Source organism: Aspergillus bombycis (assembly GCF_001792695.1).
Source record: "Aspergillus bombycis strain NRRL26010 chromosome Unknown contig00104, whole genome shotgun sequence".
Classification (NCBI taxonomy): Eukaryota; Fungi; Ascomycota; class Eurotiomycetes; order Eurotiales; family Aspergillaceae; genus Aspergillus; species Aspergillus bombycis.
The window spans coordinates 17,460-34,918 of NW_019170106.1; the positions used below are offsets into that span (position 1 = coordinate 17,460).

The 17,459-nt window shown below is 49.4% G+C and overlaps 5 protein-coding genes across 5 annotated transcripts; 4 read left to right on the forward strand and 1 right to left on the reverse strand.

The window, feature by feature from the left end:
* Window positions 1-2,672: 2,672 nt before the first annotated feature.
* ABOM_009462 (aldo/keto reductase family protein) lies at window positions 2,673-3,731 on the forward strand (the record flags this gene model as incomplete). The annotated part of the gene is made up of 2 exons (XM_022536590.1): window positions 2,673-3,344; window positions 3,438-3,731. The coding sequence occupies 2 exons, from the start codon at window positions 2,673-2,675 to the stop codon at window positions 3,729-3,731; spliced, it is 966 nt and encodes a 321-aa protein (XP_022385453.1).
* Window positions 3,732-4,749: 1,018 nt separating this feature from the next.
* ABOM_009463 (uncharacterized protein) lies at window positions 4,750-5,157 on the forward strand (the record flags this gene model as incomplete). Its single annotated transcript, XM_022536591.1, has 2 exons — window positions 4,750-5,028; window positions 5,086-5,157. The coding sequence occupies 2 exons, from the start codon at window positions 4,750-4,752 to the stop codon at window positions 5,155-5,157; spliced, it is 351 nt and encodes a 116-aa protein (XP_022385454.1).
* A 2,157-nt stretch (window positions 5,158-7,314) lies between these two features.
* Window positions 7,315-9,167, reverse strand: ABOM_009464 (protoporphyrinogen/coproporphyrinogen oxidase; the record flags this gene model as incomplete). Its single annotated transcript, XM_022536592.1, has 5 exons — window positions 7,315-8,328; window positions 8,398-8,748; window positions 8,804-8,884; window positions 8,947-9,034; window positions 9,085-9,167. The coding sequence occupies 5 exons, from the start codon at window positions 9,165-9,167 to the stop codon at window positions 7,315-7,317; spliced, it is 1,617 nt and encodes a 538-aa protein (XP_022385451.1).
* A 3,983-nt stretch (window positions 9,168-13,150) lies between these two features.
* glfB (UDP-galactofuranose transporter) lies at window positions 13,151-14,642 on the forward strand (the record flags this gene model as incomplete). Its single annotated transcript, XM_022536593.1, has 5 exons — window positions 13,151-13,284; window positions 13,346-13,413; window positions 13,541-13,758; window positions 13,812-14,219; window positions 14,274-14,642. The coding sequence occupies 5 exons, from the start codon at window positions 13,151-13,153 to the stop codon at window positions 14,640-14,642; spliced, it is 1,197 nt and encodes a 398-aa protein (XP_022385452.1).
* A 1,641-nt stretch (window positions 14,643-16,283) lies between these two features.
* On the forward strand, window positions 16,284-17,417 carry ABOM_009466 (uncharacterized protein; the record flags this gene model as incomplete). Its single annotated transcript, XM_022536594.1, has 1 exon — window positions 16,284-17,417. The coding sequence occupies one exon, from the start codon at window positions 16,284-16,286 to the stop codon at window positions 17,415-17,417; it is 1,134 nt and encodes a 377-aa protein (XP_022385449.1).
* Between the last annotated feature and the right edge of the window lie 42 nt (window positions 17,418-17,459).

The window sequence follows — 17,459 nt, forward strand, 5'->3', positions numbered from 1 at the left end:
GTAGGCTATATAGCAGGTGCAGTCCAGGGGATTCTAGTCCTGAATCTATGATTCAAGATAATATAACCTTTTGGCCTAGTTGGGGGCGTGCTTGCCTGGACGCACGGACATTAACCTAGTTGGGTTAATGTAAATTCCCCACCGAGCGAAAAGCGGCGGCAAGTGGGGGCTGGATACGGAAATGGAAGTTCTCTGGAAGTTTTCGTAGAAATCCTATTCGGTACTCCACACCACCCCTCCAAAAATCGGGAACATGCCATTATGTCTGAAGCTGCTTGAAAGCTTTACTGCGTACGGGAGGTTGTTGCGTACGAAAATGGGTTGATCAATCACTTGGATCCCCTCTCTGCCATCGAAGGCCCAAATCCCCGCAGATAAGCTGGGATTTGAGCCGTATGAAATGTAATGGCCCTGCAGTCGCGATCCGTGCCATACGCACCCTCACCGCCGAGCATGTCGTAACAACACGGTTGGGTAGCGTAGAAACTACTGCAGCATCATCACACGACCCCGAAGACTAAGGCTTAGTCTGACTACGCCGCAACGTAGTAACGTAGTAATTCCCAAGGTTCAGCCGCCGCCACTCCCCATTCGAATTCAATACGTTCAAATTTGAAGCTATCCATATTGCTATCATGCCACCAAAACCGCGTCAACCGTCTAGAAATTTGGTGGAACAAGAAGGATCCAATGAGCAGTATCTGCTTTGGAAAAGAAGGAAATTTCAAGTGTTCAATGCGCCGCAGAGATGTTCAACGTGCCTAGATCTACACTCCGTGACCGACTCAATAGATGCCAGTATCGAATTGAAAAACGCGCAAATAACCATAGAGTATCTCCTCCGCAGGAAGACTCATTAGTCGAATGGATACTATCGAGGGACCTGCGCAGGGTGCACCCCTAGGCCATCTCATGTTGAAGAAATGGTCTCGTGGAGCAAAAGATGCGCTTAGGATATAACCATATTGATGATAAGTTTGACTTCCTTCGAGCGTATCCAACAGCTCATCTAGAGGCTTTTTAAGCCTCTAAATATTCAAAATGGCTTCGCAGCAGCTGGAATCTACCCTCTTGAGCCAGATAGGGTGCTTGAGGAGCTGGATATCTGTGTATCAAACCCCTCCACCTCCTCCAAGCCGTGCAAGTCAATCAACCAGCTCATCGTGGCTTGCTACGCTTCATACACTTCGGTAATTACAAAAGCAAGCATCCTCAGTCAAGGGGCTTCTACAACAATGATCTTAGAGCCCTCTAGCGCCTTCACAAGTAGCTATACAGCAGCTTATCAAGGCTTGCGAGATGGCTATGCACAGTGCGGCCCTACTAGCGAGGGAAAACCACGATCTACGCGCCGCCAACGAGAAGTAGAAGCAGAAAAGGAAGCGATCTAGACGCCAGATGACGCCTAGTAAATGACTCTGTATACAGGAAGCTAGGGGTCTTACCCGGGCAAGAAATGAGCCAGGGAACGAGACAGGGGGTTCATCCATTAGTTCTGCGCCTGTACCGTTTGAACCACTAAAACACGCGCCACCAAGGTGTTCACGTTGCTTTATTATAGGGCATACTAGAGTTAGATGCCCTACATGTAATACTATCTAGATCCAATGAAATAATATATTATTTTGGTTGGATTGGATAGCTTCGAATTTGAACGCGTTGAATTCCAAGGGGGGGGATGGCGGCTTACTTACCTGAGAATTACGTTAGTTGGGGGTTTGCCCCATTGTGCTTCCGAGTTAGCTGAATTACGCCACCCAATGGGCAGGCAGACCGCAGCTAGACCCTGGGAACAAGCATCGGCACTAGCGGGCCGGTGATTTGGGGAAGATAAAAAAGAGGGGTCGTTTAGTACGCCATTCGAAGTTTAGTTCTTTTAGTTTAATCTTAGCCATTCAGCGTCACACAGATATATTTGCTGCCGATATCCAAGTCACATTCACAAATATTAAATCTTACTATAGCCAGCTTAGGCCCACGTTAATATTGATTATAAATGGCATCAGTGCTTATGGATACAACCAACGCCACACAGCACTGCCATATAGTGTGTATGAAGAGGGGGTCGGTTACGTTATAGGGACAGACTTCTTTCTATCAAAACCGTTCTGCGCCTCTATCTGGAGTGCTGCAGGTACCAACCTGATAATTCAACCGTGGCGCCAACTATGACCCCACAAAAACGACGATGGTGGACTGAGAACGAAGATAGGATTCTCCTCAAAGAAGCAGAATCACAGCGGATAGGTAACTCCGTTGTATTTTCCCCTTTTCTTTTTCTCTTGTTGTTGTCTTCGACTTTGTTAATACCTGTCTCGATTCACCGAAGGGGCTTCCTTTCCTGATGGCCTCTACTAGCTCTTTCGCTTAAGTCACTCATATATTGGGGAGTTTCTAACAGAACCTGATATTAATTATAGGAACAGAAGACGCCAATACAAGACTAGTAGAGCTCAGAACTACCTGGGTTCGAGCCAAGGAACTATATGGCGGCATCCGGATCCCACCCACGGAACTACAAGTAAGCCCGGGCTAAATCCGACCCATCCCTGCCTAGTGCCCAATAATGGCTCTATAAATATGGCCGCTGGGTGCCGCTGGATATGAGATGGTCAACTGTGCTTCTGCTTTCAAAGTCCAAACAACGTGACACCAAGATTAGCACAGACATTATGACCGTCTCACGATCCCTCCCCCGCACCGGCTTCGGCCTCCTAGGCATGACATGGCGCCCCAAGGTCACTCCCGACGAGCAAGCCTTTGCCGCCATGAAAGCTGCCATCGCGGGTGGCGCCACCATTTGGTCGAGCTCCTCCATCTACGGCATGGACCCGGAGCCTCCCACGACTGGGTTGTGGCTGCTGCGCCGATACTTTGAGAAGTATCCCGAAGACGCACCCAAGGTCCAGCTTTTCATTCGCGCCTGTTTCGACCCCGTCACCTTCAAGCCGCAGACAACCCGGGCAGGTGTACGCGCCAGCTACGAAGCGTGCCAGGCCATCCTCGGCAAGTTCAAGAAAATCAACGTCTTTGGCCCTGCCCGCATAGACAAGGAGGTGCCAGTTGAGGTGACCGTGGGCGCCCTAAAGGAACTCGTGGAGGAGGGCAAGATCGATGCCGTCGGCCTGTCAGAAGTCGGCGCCAGGACACTTCATCGTGCAGCTGCTGTTTACCAGATTAGCTTTGTTGAGATCGAGTTTTCGCTGTGGAGCACTGACATGCTCACCAATGGCGTGGCGGATGCGTGCAAGCAGCATGGTATTACGATCCTCACGTACGCTCCGCTGGGCTATGGTTTCCTGACGGGACAGGTCACCAAGCTAGAGGATATTCCCAAGGGCGACGTGCGGCATATGTTTGGCAGATTCCAGCCAGAGGCATGTCGATCTTTTCTATCCCTCAGTTCAACCTGACATAAAAGAACTAACGAGAGGTAGAACTTTGATAAAAACCTCGAGCTGGTCGATAAGGTTAAGCTTTTTGCCAAAGAGCGTGGCGTCACGCCGGCGCAATTGGCCCTTGCCTGGATCCGCTCGCACTCAAACCAGGGCAACTGTGGCAACATGATTCCCATACCGGGAGCCACGGCTGCTTCGCGGGTGGAGGAAAACTGTGGCATTATAGAGCTGTCGGCAGCACAGAAGGCGGCACTGGACGCCATTATTGCGTCGATCGAAGTTGTGGGAGATCGTCAGATCGTCGGAATGAGCGATGAGATCCTCTGGACGTAAACGCTACTGCATTAGTTGAGTAGCAGATAAATATATTATCTATGAAATGGACTCAAACGTGCGGTGAAGCTAGTCACATTGTCGGCCTCCACCGGATGCAGATGCTATAGCCAGACCATATTTCCTGGGGAAACGACCTATAATGACTATTCAATGTAGAGACTCTTGTGTGACATTTAACGACACCATCGTCATATGGTCAACTTTAGCTTGAGAAGGTCTCCCCCGATTCTTTGTTCACGGATCGCGCAGCGTGAGTCTGAAATAGTAGTGAGACTGACTCCCGCTTCTGAAAAGGAACGTCACAAGTTTCCGCAGCAAAACAATACGGTAGTACCGAGTACATCGGAATCAGGTTCATATCAATTACTCCAGAGATGACTCGCTCAAAACCGTTGGTGTCCAGGAATGCGCAGACATGTTCTTTCAAAGACAAATCGCAGTTACACCAACATAGAACTACCCATAGTAGTGAACACGGGGAAGTCTGGAACCGAAGATGAATACTAACTATTCGGCCGGGCGTGATCGTGTATTGCTCTCCTGAACAAACTTTGGGGAGCTGTTCCCCAGAACCTGAATTAGAATCGCCTTATGATCTTACCCCCATCTTCCAATTGAGTTGCCCGTTTTCGCCAATCTGAATATGGTGAGATTTGACTTCTTCATTGTCCGCCGCCTTGATAGCTCGAGTCGAGTCTTTGCAAGAATCTTTACGCCTTCTATATTCTTATACACCGGAGAGCTTGGCAAGTCAATACTCACGATGGAAGAGATTTGCTCCTATCGAAAGATTTTAAATTAAAGGCATAGTCCAGTGCCCGCGTGGCGTTGCCCGGTTTGCCCAACAAGGACGGGGCATCCAGATATACGTAGGGTAACAAAGAAACACATCTCACGGGGAGTGCGAAATCTCATAATATAAATAGGTCCTCTGGATGCCCTTTCGAAGCATGCATATCATCGAGCTCACTGCCGTCAGTTTACCGAAGAAGATCAGTTTACCAAAAAAAAAAATATGCGTCTACTTCTACCCTTCATTGTTCTGCCCCTGGCAGCTCTGGCTGCGCCGCCAAGCATCTCTGACCTGCTACAAAAACCCGTTGACCCGAACGCAGGCAACTTCAGTTTCTCCTGTAAAGACGTCAAGCTCGACGGGGAACCTAAGCCCGATGCGAAGGTAGGTGATGCAGTCCATCACCTGGTTGCAACGTGCGCGGTCGGCGATGGGACCGAAATCACTTCCAAATTAGATCTGAACCATTGCTATGCCCAGTACGAAGCAAAGAAGGAGCAAGTTCACCCCCCGGGCTGTTAATCCATCTTCAAAGATGTCCTATCTAACTATAACCAGTGGGAATGGGCTCAACAGCTATTCGAAATGCAGCATGATGCCATTCAGGCGTTATCCACAGGTTCATTGTGAACGTGCTGATGATCCGAACGTAGTCCAGAACACGCATTTTAATCTCGGTGAGTGTCCCTTCCATGTCACCTACACACCAAGCAAGTGTCTATTCTGATGGTTGAGCTGAAGACGCCATTATATCCAATGATCATGGTTTCATGAAATGCTTCGATCATAAGGCCCAGCGCATTTAGAGCTCAATGCTTCTATGCATTCGGGTGGAACCTTTCGTTTCTTGTATCATAAGCCGCTATGTTCAGGACTGTGTGTTTTCCCTGTACATATGAAGGTTGATGATATGTGTATGTATTTTTACCAATTTGATCAGATCAGTTTCATTACGCCTTTCACTATAGACAACGTAAGAGATTCATGACGGTAGTGAACAGTAAGAGTGGATAAGATTATCACCACCACCACCACCACCACTACTACTAGTAGTAGTAGTAGTAGTAACTATAGATTCCATCAAAAGCGATTACATCATCACCCTCTGTGATCTACCAGTGTTTTCACCAAACGAGCCAGATCCTCCGGAATTATCAGGACACCTCTACGTCGATCAGATGCGATCGAGGCTTCCAGCGGTGCACACAGCTACATCTGGAGGACTGCTATGGCATGGACCGAGATTAAGGCGACAACGAGGACGCATTCGATGCAAGAAAATAAGCCGCGAGAACAAAAGTACCTAAATATAATATGATATCAGACGCCATATACTTTTGTTGATTTGTCTAGCCAATCAACATGGGCTCTTTTTATATCAGCCAGTAGAAGAGACAGCACTTGTGTGAGATTCTAACTGAGACACGCATCTGTCAGATGAATCTACGTCTGACATGATATGCGAGGATGAAACATGCGTTAAAGAGGTCGTATAATTCTGGGCTAATGATTGGTAAAAACAAGTAGTTACTCCCGTAAGCTAACATTAGTACTACCAAGTCCCCTCTTAGGGTTACGTCGAACCACACCCACAATGCCAGAGGATCTCACCCCGCTGTGGCAACAATAAGCAAGGCAAAGGAACAAACTCGCCACATCACCTTTGTGTGGTTAAAGTTACGCAAAAGGGGACAGCTTATATCTATCTCCGACTTGTCTGCAAACGATGGTTTAATTATAGCGACGATGAGATCATCTCCCGGATGGAGAACTTACGCGTCCGGCCCGCCACGGTGTCGATTTGGATGGTGCGAACCTGGATGTGGGGATCGGCATTTCGTAGGGATGTTAGCTTAAAAGTACTCGTACTGAACTGAGTAGCAGGCGAGCAGTAACCCAGCATTACTAATTTGGAGACGACGCTTGACTGGTGGGCATGATCTTGTCGGCACTGTAATTAAATCTCGAGGCGCGTGCATCTCAAGCCATCAATAGCTCTGCAGATCCTGATATCTCTCAGTGTCTGAGCTTGAGGGCTCGTCTACGCCTCTTGCATGGATAGTGTCAATGCGATCAGACTAGATGTGTCTATCGTAATTTATCAGGGAGAGCAAGGAAAGGACCCTTAATTAGCGTCCTCCACCAGGGTACAAGCTGCGTACCGAATGCGGTAAGTGAGCTACGCTGGTGTTATCGGCCCAAACCCACTGGATGAAGTGCCGAGCGCACAGCTCCGTCCGGAGGGAAACGGGAAGCTCGGCATTTTTGCCTGTGCGTGAGAAGACCAGCTGGGTCGGGGAGATTTCGGTTCGTTCTTTGTGCTCGGGTGATGGTTGAACATATGTTCAACATTACGGGTCTGAGGCAGTCTGGAATGCTCGCTTGTTTCGTTACGATGCCCTACCTCGCTCTCTTCTCGTAACAGAGAGTCGGCAGACAGAACCACGACGATGCAACACAAAGGGTATTTTGACATTGGAGGATCCCCAAAAAGCTATATATATCAAAACAGTCTGCATAGTAAGACATGACCAATGCGGAGGAGACCGTGTTCAAGTCTAGAATCAAAAAGGAAAAGGAAAAATGTATAGATAGAAAAAGAATCTAGCAAGAATGTAGAAGACGCTGATTCACATCAAATGCCCAGCAATGAACATCTCCCAAATATCGCTCCAAATGAAATTAATGGCTCCCGTTGCCCATAATGTATATCTAAAGATTTTACCCCTTGGAATCATTCAATATTAAACCGGTCATGATCTATAGTGATCGCGCAGCCCGCGCCGCTTACAGGGACTTGCCCTTGGCGAACGCCTGAGCTCCGTCAACCAGACGCCTCTCAGTGTTCTGTCTACCGTTGACGAAGTCAGGGTAGTTGAGGGTCAGCTCAACAGCGCCGTTGACAATGTTGTCCACAGCCTCGACACCAAGCATGAACGAGTGGTCCTGGTTGCCAACCTCGTAGCGCCAGCTACCGAAGCGGCCACGAGACCAGATGTCCAGGTTCTGAAGCTTGGGGAGAATCTGGGTGAGGGCGCCCTCACGCTCCAGAGAGGGAGTGGGGTAGCCGTGGTCGAAGCGGCGGTGGTATGTGGAGACGATCTCGTCGGTGGGCTTCAGCATCTCGGTGTTGACGAGACCCTGGATAGACTCGGCAAGGAGTGTTTCGTAGTTGACGGGCTTCATGGAAGACTCAGAGACCTCCAACATGATAGACCAGTAAGGACCCTCCTTGGCTTCGTCGCTCTCGGGCTTGGAGCCGTCGGCCAGCTGGAGGGTAGGAAGCTTCTTGGAAGCCTCAGGCTGGTTGTAAGGAGAGTAGTTGGAGAAGATGGTGGCACGGTAGAAGGGGCAGTTGTCCTCAGGGAAGTACAACCAGCACTTGTCACCGATTCTGTCGGGGCGAGCGCCACGGATACCAACACCAATGACGTGAGTGGAAGAGTAGAAGAGCTCCTTGGAAAGGCTAACAAGCTCCTGGTTACCCATAGCCTCAGCAAGGAAATCCACAGACATAGTGGAAACGAGCTTCTTGTAGCCGACAGTGGTGCCATCGGCGAGCTGGACGGTCTTGTTGTTGGCATTGACCTTGGTAACCTTGCCCTTCTCACCAAAACGAGTCTTCTCCTTGGGAAGAGTGTCGGCGACGGCAATCCAGATACCACCAGTACCGCCACGAGCGGGGAAACGGAAAGTGGCATTGGGACCCCAGTTACCGGCGGTCTTGTTAAGAATAACATTGGTGGTCACGGCCTTGACGTTGGGGGCGGCGACACGCTCACCGAGCCAAGCACATTGCATCTAGGTCGCGAACCATCAGCAAGTCTGTCTTCTAGTGCACACTATCGGTCTATCGGAGCATCAACGTACCTTGGTGGTGGGCACGGCCCAGACCTTGTAGTTGTAGGGACGCATGAAGAGATCGGCGATACCAGTTCCCATCATGCGAACGATCCACTCGTCGAAGTTCTTGGGCTTGGTGCTAGCCACACGAGCCTCGAGAGCAGCATCGATCATACCGTCGATGCACTTAACCTGCTCCTCCTTGGGAAGCATGGAGATGTTGTTCTGGAAGGGGTAGGGGACCCATTGTTCCTGGCAACGGACGTAAGAGATACGCTGGTGGCTGTACCAGTCCTCCTCCTTAGGAAGAGCCTCGTCGATGCAGTCGTCGAAGTACTTGTAGTGGGAGAAGATAACGTGACCTCCGACGTCGTAGAGCTATTGTCTTATTAGCTATGCCGCCTTAACCAAGCAATTGGATTATAGTACATACGAAGCCTTCGGGGGTCACATCAGTGGAAGCAAGACCACCAGGAGTCTCATTGCTGTCCACGATCAACCAGGAGGGACCATCCTAAAACGACGGCAATCAGTTATATTATTCGGGGGACGCAGCTCAAGATTCGGGAATCGTACAATCTGGTTGAGACGCTTCGCGGCACCTAGACCAGTAGGGCCGGCACCAATGACGAGAACGTCAACGGAACTGTAGTCGGGCAAGACCCTGTGTCAGTGCATTTGCGAAACAAACCCCTGAGTCTGGCGAGTACTTACATGTCTGGGTGGGTCATCCTGCCTTGTAAGATATCCTGGAAGCTGGGGACGCGGTTCAGGGTTCTGCGGGCGAGGCTAAGCATAGAAGGAGAGAGTGCTGCAGGGAAACTGCAGTATTTAAGAAGCTGAGGACAGGAGAGGGATGAAGAGAGAGAGAGAGAGGAATGGAAAAGAACGGTGAGCGAAGCAGGGCAGATAAGAAAGAAAGGTCCAAGGTCGGCGGGTGTATCGCAGGCCGGGAAAACGAAACGTGACAAGTCGAAGCTGTGGGGGGTTCCTGTTTCAAGTTTAGGCCCTAATAAGATGAATTACCTGTATGGTAATTGATTCGCAAGCCCTCCAGGTTAGTGGTTGGTTCAACTTTGGTAGAGCCACCGGTAAGGGGAATAGGGGAAACCCAAATAAAAATGCAAGAGAGGCAAACGAATTAAAAAAAAGCAACTTAATTTAAAAATAAATAAAAATAAAAATAAAATAAACAATAAGGGGAACTTAATCTCAATGTCTAGAACTTCAACACGAGGCGAATCCAACCCCGATCTATGGATGCATTGTACCAAACAAATTATTGCAGAGTCCTGCTCTGTGTTCTTGTCGAAGTACAGTACCATACTTGATAGTTGTACACGACGTTGGCTAGTGGGATTGTCCGGTCCTGCGACTTGGATTGCCTACCGTTCCTCGCACGAGAAAATCCCTTTATCGTAGTTGTAACCACGATAATCCTGCGGGATGCTGCCCATGATTGGTCCCAGTCTCCATCCTTATCATCCTATCTTAACATCCTTCATCTCCATCAATGTAAAGATCAATGGTGGGTTCTCTCGGCAGGCACCAGGGGCTGGACGACTGGCATGTCGACGGTTGCTCTTATCCGAAAACGGGACGGCACCTACTCCTCTAGGAAAAGCACATCCAGTCACCATGCCCAAACTGGCACATGTCTTCCCATCTGGTTTGCCTGTGCTGTGGTTAGCAGGAGGAAGAAGGGACACAGAGAGTTTGTTTTATGTTAATTATAACAGTGGCAACTATAATTTTCCGGGGTAATTTTTGCCATTGCATATCAAACTCTCTAACAAAAGTGCGATAAGCCTTTAGATCTGGAAGGAAAAGGTTATATCCACTTAATCAGCTCTGATCTTAAATGACAGTTGCGTGATATCTGGCAGGATGGTTCATGTCAATTCAATATTACAGGATCGCAAAGACTAAGAGATCCAAACACAAAATTGCAGTCGAACGTTGTCTATGCTGTTCAAGGCCAATGGCATCGGCGCATAACTATACGTAGTTACGTACGCCTGCTATCCTACAATACTGGAGTTCTCCTCCGGGCTCTTCTGTGGTGCGATGAACATCCGTATCATAGCACTCATAATAAAATTGAATAAGGTGATCGTCCCTTATTCGATCCATCAAACTTGTCAGGACTGACTTTGGGCTGAGCACATGAGCCGGACGCATAACGGTTCCACTGATTGTCCTTCTCAGAAAGGAAAGCTGGAGATGATCTCTTTCCAGAAACCCTGCAACGATGTTTGAACTTTGATCAGGGTCAACGGGGCGGTTAGCCACCACGGAAGGGTCCATGGAGAAAAAGCTTTCTTTGACCTTTCCAAGCCCCAAGCTTGATTTGTGGTTGTTCGATTTTTGTCGGGAAAATTGCGCCCATAGGAACAATTCCTTCACATTCACTTGTTTCCGGGGTTGGTACCATGGAGAGAGAATCTGAAAGAGCCCCCATTGTAGACACCCATTGTGTACCGGACTCCGGAATACCTCGTAAGAAAGGCAAGCAGTGACAAAGAGGAGGATGTTACGGTGCTCCATTCAGTAGAACAAATCAGGGCCCTCGTGGGTCGTTGCGATGCCCTGGTAATCCTATCTAGGAAGGTGGACAGATAATCCATTTTAGATTTTATTTGAACGCCATTGAACCAAGGTGATGGCGTCAAATCCTCAGCCAGCAGATCGCCGCATTCCCCACCCGTAAGGGACCTCCGCCGCAGCGCTATGGACAAGTGGCCGCTGAACGCGGGTAACTGAATGCTTGGCCCCAGACTGCTTGCGTAATGCAGCCCAGCCGGTGTTAATTTTGATCAACACTCTCCATGTCGCAGGCTCACAGCATGAATTCTTCCGCTGTTGATTTGTCCACCTATTCGAGTCTTTGTCATTGGAAGTGTTTCGGAAGCTGACGTTTGACGGTTTGATACTGGAACTCTAAACTACTGTCATTAAGCAAATATTGATGGAAAAAGAATGTATGAGATTTTAATTTAAAAGTCCAACAGGAGAAGAAGGGGGGGAAACTTCGTAGAAGCCATCAATATACTGGTACCTTGGATGGGAACCAAATTTCCTAGGAACAATCCGAAAGACCAGAAAAGGGGCAAGAGAGAGAGAGAGAAGGAGGGAGGGAGTGGACACCTGGAGATTGACACCATTCGCCAACTTTCGCCACGAGAGTGATGGACATTGGCCTCGCCCCACACCAACACCAATGGAGTGCTGCTCCTATGGTAGATAACCCACCAGGAGGTTGGAGCAGTGCAAAGTATAATCAGGGTTATAATTTCAAACATGGGCGACAAAGAGCGGGACTTGCCTAGGGAAGGGTTGACGTACGACTGTGTTGGACCCTGGATACTAAGGATCTGTTAATGCAAAGGAAAAATTGAGGGGGTAGGCATGAGGTACGTGGAGAGTACGTATGTATTGCGAGAGGGAAAGCTGTGCGGGTTATGGAGGACTGATACCTTCCTCGTACTGTCGATACGAAACTGGAAGTCCATCATAGAGACCAAAATGAATTCTGCATGTAACAATGGTACGAGTACTGTATAGTACGCGTAGTCACTTTATCGATCTGTTCATGTCCACCGCACTTTTTCGCCTCCAGTCTCCACCACGTCCTCCACTGTTTGCCCGGCTAGAACTCGAAACCACCCGTCAGAATCAAATGGTAGCGTTTCAACTGCCGTCTGGTCGTCGAGTAAATTAATCCGATGGAGTAAAGTTCCTCGCAAGTAATTTTAAAACAGAAAAGATAAAATAAACGATATTAATAACTAAAATAAAATAAAAAAGAGAAAGAAAAAAAAAAAAATTCAACCCAAAAAAAGATTAGCCCATGTCAGTTAGTTACCAGGTGGTACCGGTATCGATAGTCATGCTCTCTGGTTACATTCTCTTTTTTCCCCTTCCTTTTGCTTTTCCCGTTAGTCATTACTATTAATATCTATACTATTACTACTATGAAATGGCTGGTGTTGTCGACTACTTCACATGTTGGAGTATGCGAGAGGAATAAGATATGTATGGTAGGATGTGCCATGTAGTACTTAATGTATGGCTGGGAGGGAACAGAAGGCGTGTGCTGCATGCAGTTGCTTGCATGCCTTTTAAGGGACACTACTAGTAGTATGTCCGGTAAGCGTTGACCTTGGACCGGGTCTTACGACGGGAGTCTAAGTGCAAGCTTGCGCTTCCCTCTCAGCGAACGACATATCTCATCCCGGGCCACGATCTCTCTTTTCTTCTCGTTGATGCGGATCCCCGACCCTCTCTTCCCTGTTCTTTGCCTCGTCCTGCCCCCCCTTAAAAATAAAATAAAATAAAAATAATCTCTCTAAATAAATCAACCCGTGCCGCGTTCTCGCAACGCTTACCGACAAAAAAAGCAAATCACAGCCCAGTCTGCAGGGTAAGGAAAAAAAAAAGAAAAACGTATACTTACTACGTATTTCGCTCCCAACCTTTTCTCTTCTTCCTCCTTCCCCCCTTCTTCTCTCATGCTTCCCATCTCTCTTTCGTGAGCGCCAAGTTTGTCTCGTTGCATCTCTTTTCTTATTCTTCAGTTCAGGCCAACTCTTGTCCCACTCGTTCATTCATTCACGCTATTCTTCGCCTCTTCTTGGACTAGACTTATTCCTTTCTTTCCAGTTTTCCTGTCGTTTCATCTTCACCCGTGGCCTCCGCGCAATTTAGCCAAAGCAGCCTTCTACGGCCGCGACCCTTCGAGTTCCAACGCTTTCTATCAGACCAACGTCGTATCCTGAAAATGAGCTCCGAAGGAGAAAAGGCCAGAACCTCTGGCGAGGTCTCCCGCCCGGAGCCTACCCTGCCTACTGTTAACCCGGCCGCTGAGAGGGCAGAGCCTCCCAAGGCTGCCTTCCACCCCGCGGTTTATGTGACGTGAGTGCACGGTGTAGGAAGCCTAGTCTCGCAGAGGATGGATTTGCTAATTTGTCCGCAGCGTTTGGATTACTCTGAGTTCCAGCGTCATTCTGTTCAACAAGCACATCCTCGATTATGCTCAGTTCCGTAAGTACACTCCTGAGATTTGTGACTACAGAGAATGAGGATAGTTCTAACCATGTTGTCATACAGGCTTCCGTAAGTTTCCTTTACTCAATCACTATACAGCGACGGCATCCTAATACTGTGGCAGCTATTATCCTTACCACATGGCATTTGGCATTCGCGACCTTCATGACCCAAATTCTCGCCCGCACCACCACTTTACTCGATGGCCGGAAAACTGTTAAGATGACTGGTCGTGTTTATCTCCGCGCAATCGTACCTATCGGTCTTTTCTTCAGTTTGAGTTTGATTTGTGGCAATGTGACCTACTTATACCTCAGTGTTGCATTTATTCAGATGCTCAAGGTGTGTTCGTCTCGATTACAAAACCGCTGGTCCTCGCTCACAACGATATCTAGGCTACGACTCCGGTCGCTGTGCTGTTCGCCACCTGGGGAATGGGCATGGCTCCTGTAAACTACAAGGTGCTCATGAACGTTTCCCTGATTGTCATTGGTGTCATTATTGCATCTTTCGGTGAGATCAAGTTCGTCCTCACTGGATTCCTCTTCCAGATCGGTGGTATCATTTTCGAGGCCACTCGTCTGGTCATGGTGCAGCGCCTGCTTAGCTCCGCCGAGTACAAGATGGACCCTCTGGTTTCCCTGTACTACTTTGCTCCCGTCTGCGCTGTGATGAACGGTGTCACTGCTCTGTTCATGGAGGTCCCTTACGTTACCATGGACCACGTTTACCGCGTTGGTGTCTGGACTCTGTTGCTGAACGCTGTTATTGCCTTCCTGTTGAACGTTTCGGTTGTCTTCCTGGTAAGAATCGGCCTGGTCAATAGCATTTCTGTCTAAACTAACTGTTGGGTACAGATTGGAAAGACTTCCTCCCTCGTCATGACCCTCTGTGGTGTTCTGAAGGATATCCTCCTGGTCATTGCGTCGATGATGATCTGGCAGACTCCTGTCACCGGTACCCAGTTCTTCGGTTACTCCATTGCTCTCATTGGCCTCGTCTACTACAAGCTCGGTGGTGATAAGATCAAGGAATACACCGGTCAGGCCAACCGTGCCTGGGCCGAATACGGTGCCAACCACCCCGCCAAGCGCAAGTCCATCATCATCGGTGCTATTGTCCTCATCTTCTTCCTGTTGGCTGGATCCATGGCACCCAGCTATGCTGGCGGCTCTGTTGACAGAGTCAAGGGCTTGCTTGGTGGCGCCACTGCTGGGAACGCGTAAATGCGCCGCCTGACTTTGTGAAGTGTTCTGTCCCAGACAGATACGGAGTGGATGTATCCTGAACACGGAGCGGCTTCAGGTGCCATGTGAAACTGAACGACACAGACTTACCAACCTTCCTTTCTTTACCTATTTATACCACTATTTACCCAGTGGGCCTCACGATAAAGCTTATGGCCCGCAGTTTAAAAGATAATGCTCGTCAACTGCAGTAGTCCTGCGGGATGGACACCCGGAGTGCCAGGAGGTACGGCCACATGCAGGGAATGCAGCCTGTGCCTGATGAACACTGGATGTCATCTCGCGGGGTTGTGATATGACTTGGGGATCTCGTTCGGGAGGTCCCTACTTTTTGTTGTTTTACGGTGTCGATCCTTCTTAGGATTCCATTGTGTTGCTTGAGATTTGATGAACATTTGTGTCACGTTAAACTAGCACGAGGTTCTGGTGTCGGGATATTGCTTTTATCTAGCTCTTGATATTGTTCCGCATTCCTTCTTGTGACTATAGATTTATATTTTCTATTTCTTCTGACAAAATAGATTTTGATTGAAATATTCCAAGTGCGTTGCAGTTGTGGTTGTGTTGTTCGGATCGAGCAAGTGGTACATCGCACGGAAGATGGGACGGGAACTCCGGACTCGCGTGAGGACGAAGGTAGGCAGGTGCCTGAGCGTCCCAATGGCCATGCACAGTGCTTCCTCAGGCCACACAATGCAAGGCGTCCAGGCTTTCCCAAATCGTCATTGACTTGCCCAGACCAAGTGGAGTAGCCGTTCGATCCAATTGGCAAGGAAGTTCCTCAAACTGTAGGCCCACCCGGGTCCGATTGACGAATAAGAGATGTGGGAAGTGGTGACAGGGTTCCTGGAACGACCGGACGCGCGGACGGGGCTTGGGAAACGAGCCAATCGGGGGAGCTCTGAAGGTCAGGGTTCCACCGGGTGGTTGCCCGGAGCGATGGGCCAATCGTCCAATAATGGCGGCATCCTTGCTGGTCGATCTGGAGTCGGTGGAGAAGACGAGCAGTACAGTAAGGTATGGTATGCAGTAACCGCACATTGCAGGAAAAATGGCCGACAGGCTGTGTATGGAACGGTAACGAGGCGGCGAGCAAATCCTTTCTCCGCATCGCATCCAAAAAAGAAGCTCCGAAACGTCCAAGCAAATCATCTGCTTCCCGTCAGCCTCTTTTTCACGCGTTTTTCGTTTCTCTCGCTTGCTCTCCTTCCATCCCGTGGTTCGCTGTTCGCTCCCTCATCCTCTCTCGTGTTGTTCCCTTCCCTGCATCTTCTCTCCCACCCTTTCCCTTCCTTTCCTTTCTCTCTTTCCCTTCTCTTCTTCCTTTCCTTCCTCCTCTCATCATTGTCTCTCTTCTCTTCCATCGTCACATCCCCCCCCATCCATTCTTCCTCCTTGCTCTACCATCACACCTCATATCATCTCATTGGATATCGACCCTCCTGTCCTGGTTCGCAACCTCACCGTCCGTTGCGCTAACCTCGTCGATCTTCTTCTCACGGCTTGGATCTCGTGATCCATAGGTTGCTCTATCTTGTTAGTTCTAGCTCACTTTGACAAAACAGATCGGATTCTCTTTCTTGTAGTTGCCTCCGATTCTATCAGCTCTTTCACACCACCATGTGTCCCATGATGCTCAACAGCCTTTCCGATGGCCCTGCCATGGTCCTGTCCCCTCCCCAGGAACACGCCTTCCTTCAGTTCCCTCGCCACTCTAGGCTTGGTACCGTCTCCCAAAACTCAAGCTCGTTTTTCTCGAGTGGTCCAAGCACCTCATTTGGCGCAAAGCTCGCTGCATCCGGGCCTGTCAATGGAAAGCCATCGCGCAAAAGATCGCGTGATGAAGCGGCGTTCGAAGAAGCTATGAATGCCCCCAGTGTGCCCTCCATGCCCGCGCCAGCTCCTGTAAAGAAAGAGGAGCCCATCTATGGAGAAGGCATGGTTCTTCTGAATCCAAGAACCGGGCTGGTTCTCTCCGCAGAAACCCAGACAGGCACCTGGTACGAAGAAACGCTGGAGAGCACTGCTGCTTCTGCACCATCTGTCTCGTCGCATTCTCAGGCGTTTCAGTCCAGCCAGTCGAATATCTCTGGCCGGAAGTCTCAACGTCTCGATCCCTCCGCTCCAAGACTTGACGATATCGCACTTTCGTCAATGCAGCGGTTGCAGGACAGCGGCAAAGATGACAACCGCCGCCTCCTTGACGCCACAAATCGTTCGCCTGATGAGCCGCTAGTTGACGACGCCACCCGCCTTCTCGGTATCAGCTGGCAACGTATTACATTTGACGGCGATGGCGACATGGCAGCCGCAGTGCGCGGCTGGAAGAAATACATCGATAAACAATATTCTGCGTATCTCCTAGACTCTCAAATACTTATGAAGAATCGAGCCTTGAACGCTTACCTCGTGACTGCACGACCTGTCACGCCTTTTGGACCAGCAAACTCCAATGCCTTTTTCTTGTTCAACGACGATCTCACCCAGGCTCAGCTGGTGGCATCCGCTTGGGACACCTGCATTCAAAACCTCCGGTCGAATCCCATTATCTTCGAAGGGGCTCAGATCCTGAATGCCTCGCACCGATCAGTCAATAATGCATCCCTTCAAACACAGAATATCCTCGGCGCAAACCCCGCAGACGCCGGCCTTCCTCTCTTACAAACCCTCTCGGCACAGCCCGTCAGCAGTGGCGCGAGCGTTGGGCTGAACGGCAGCGTAGGAATGGGGACGGGCATGGACATCGACGCGTAAAATCTCGACAGGGGCTTCGACGGCGCGCGCGCGCGACAAAAA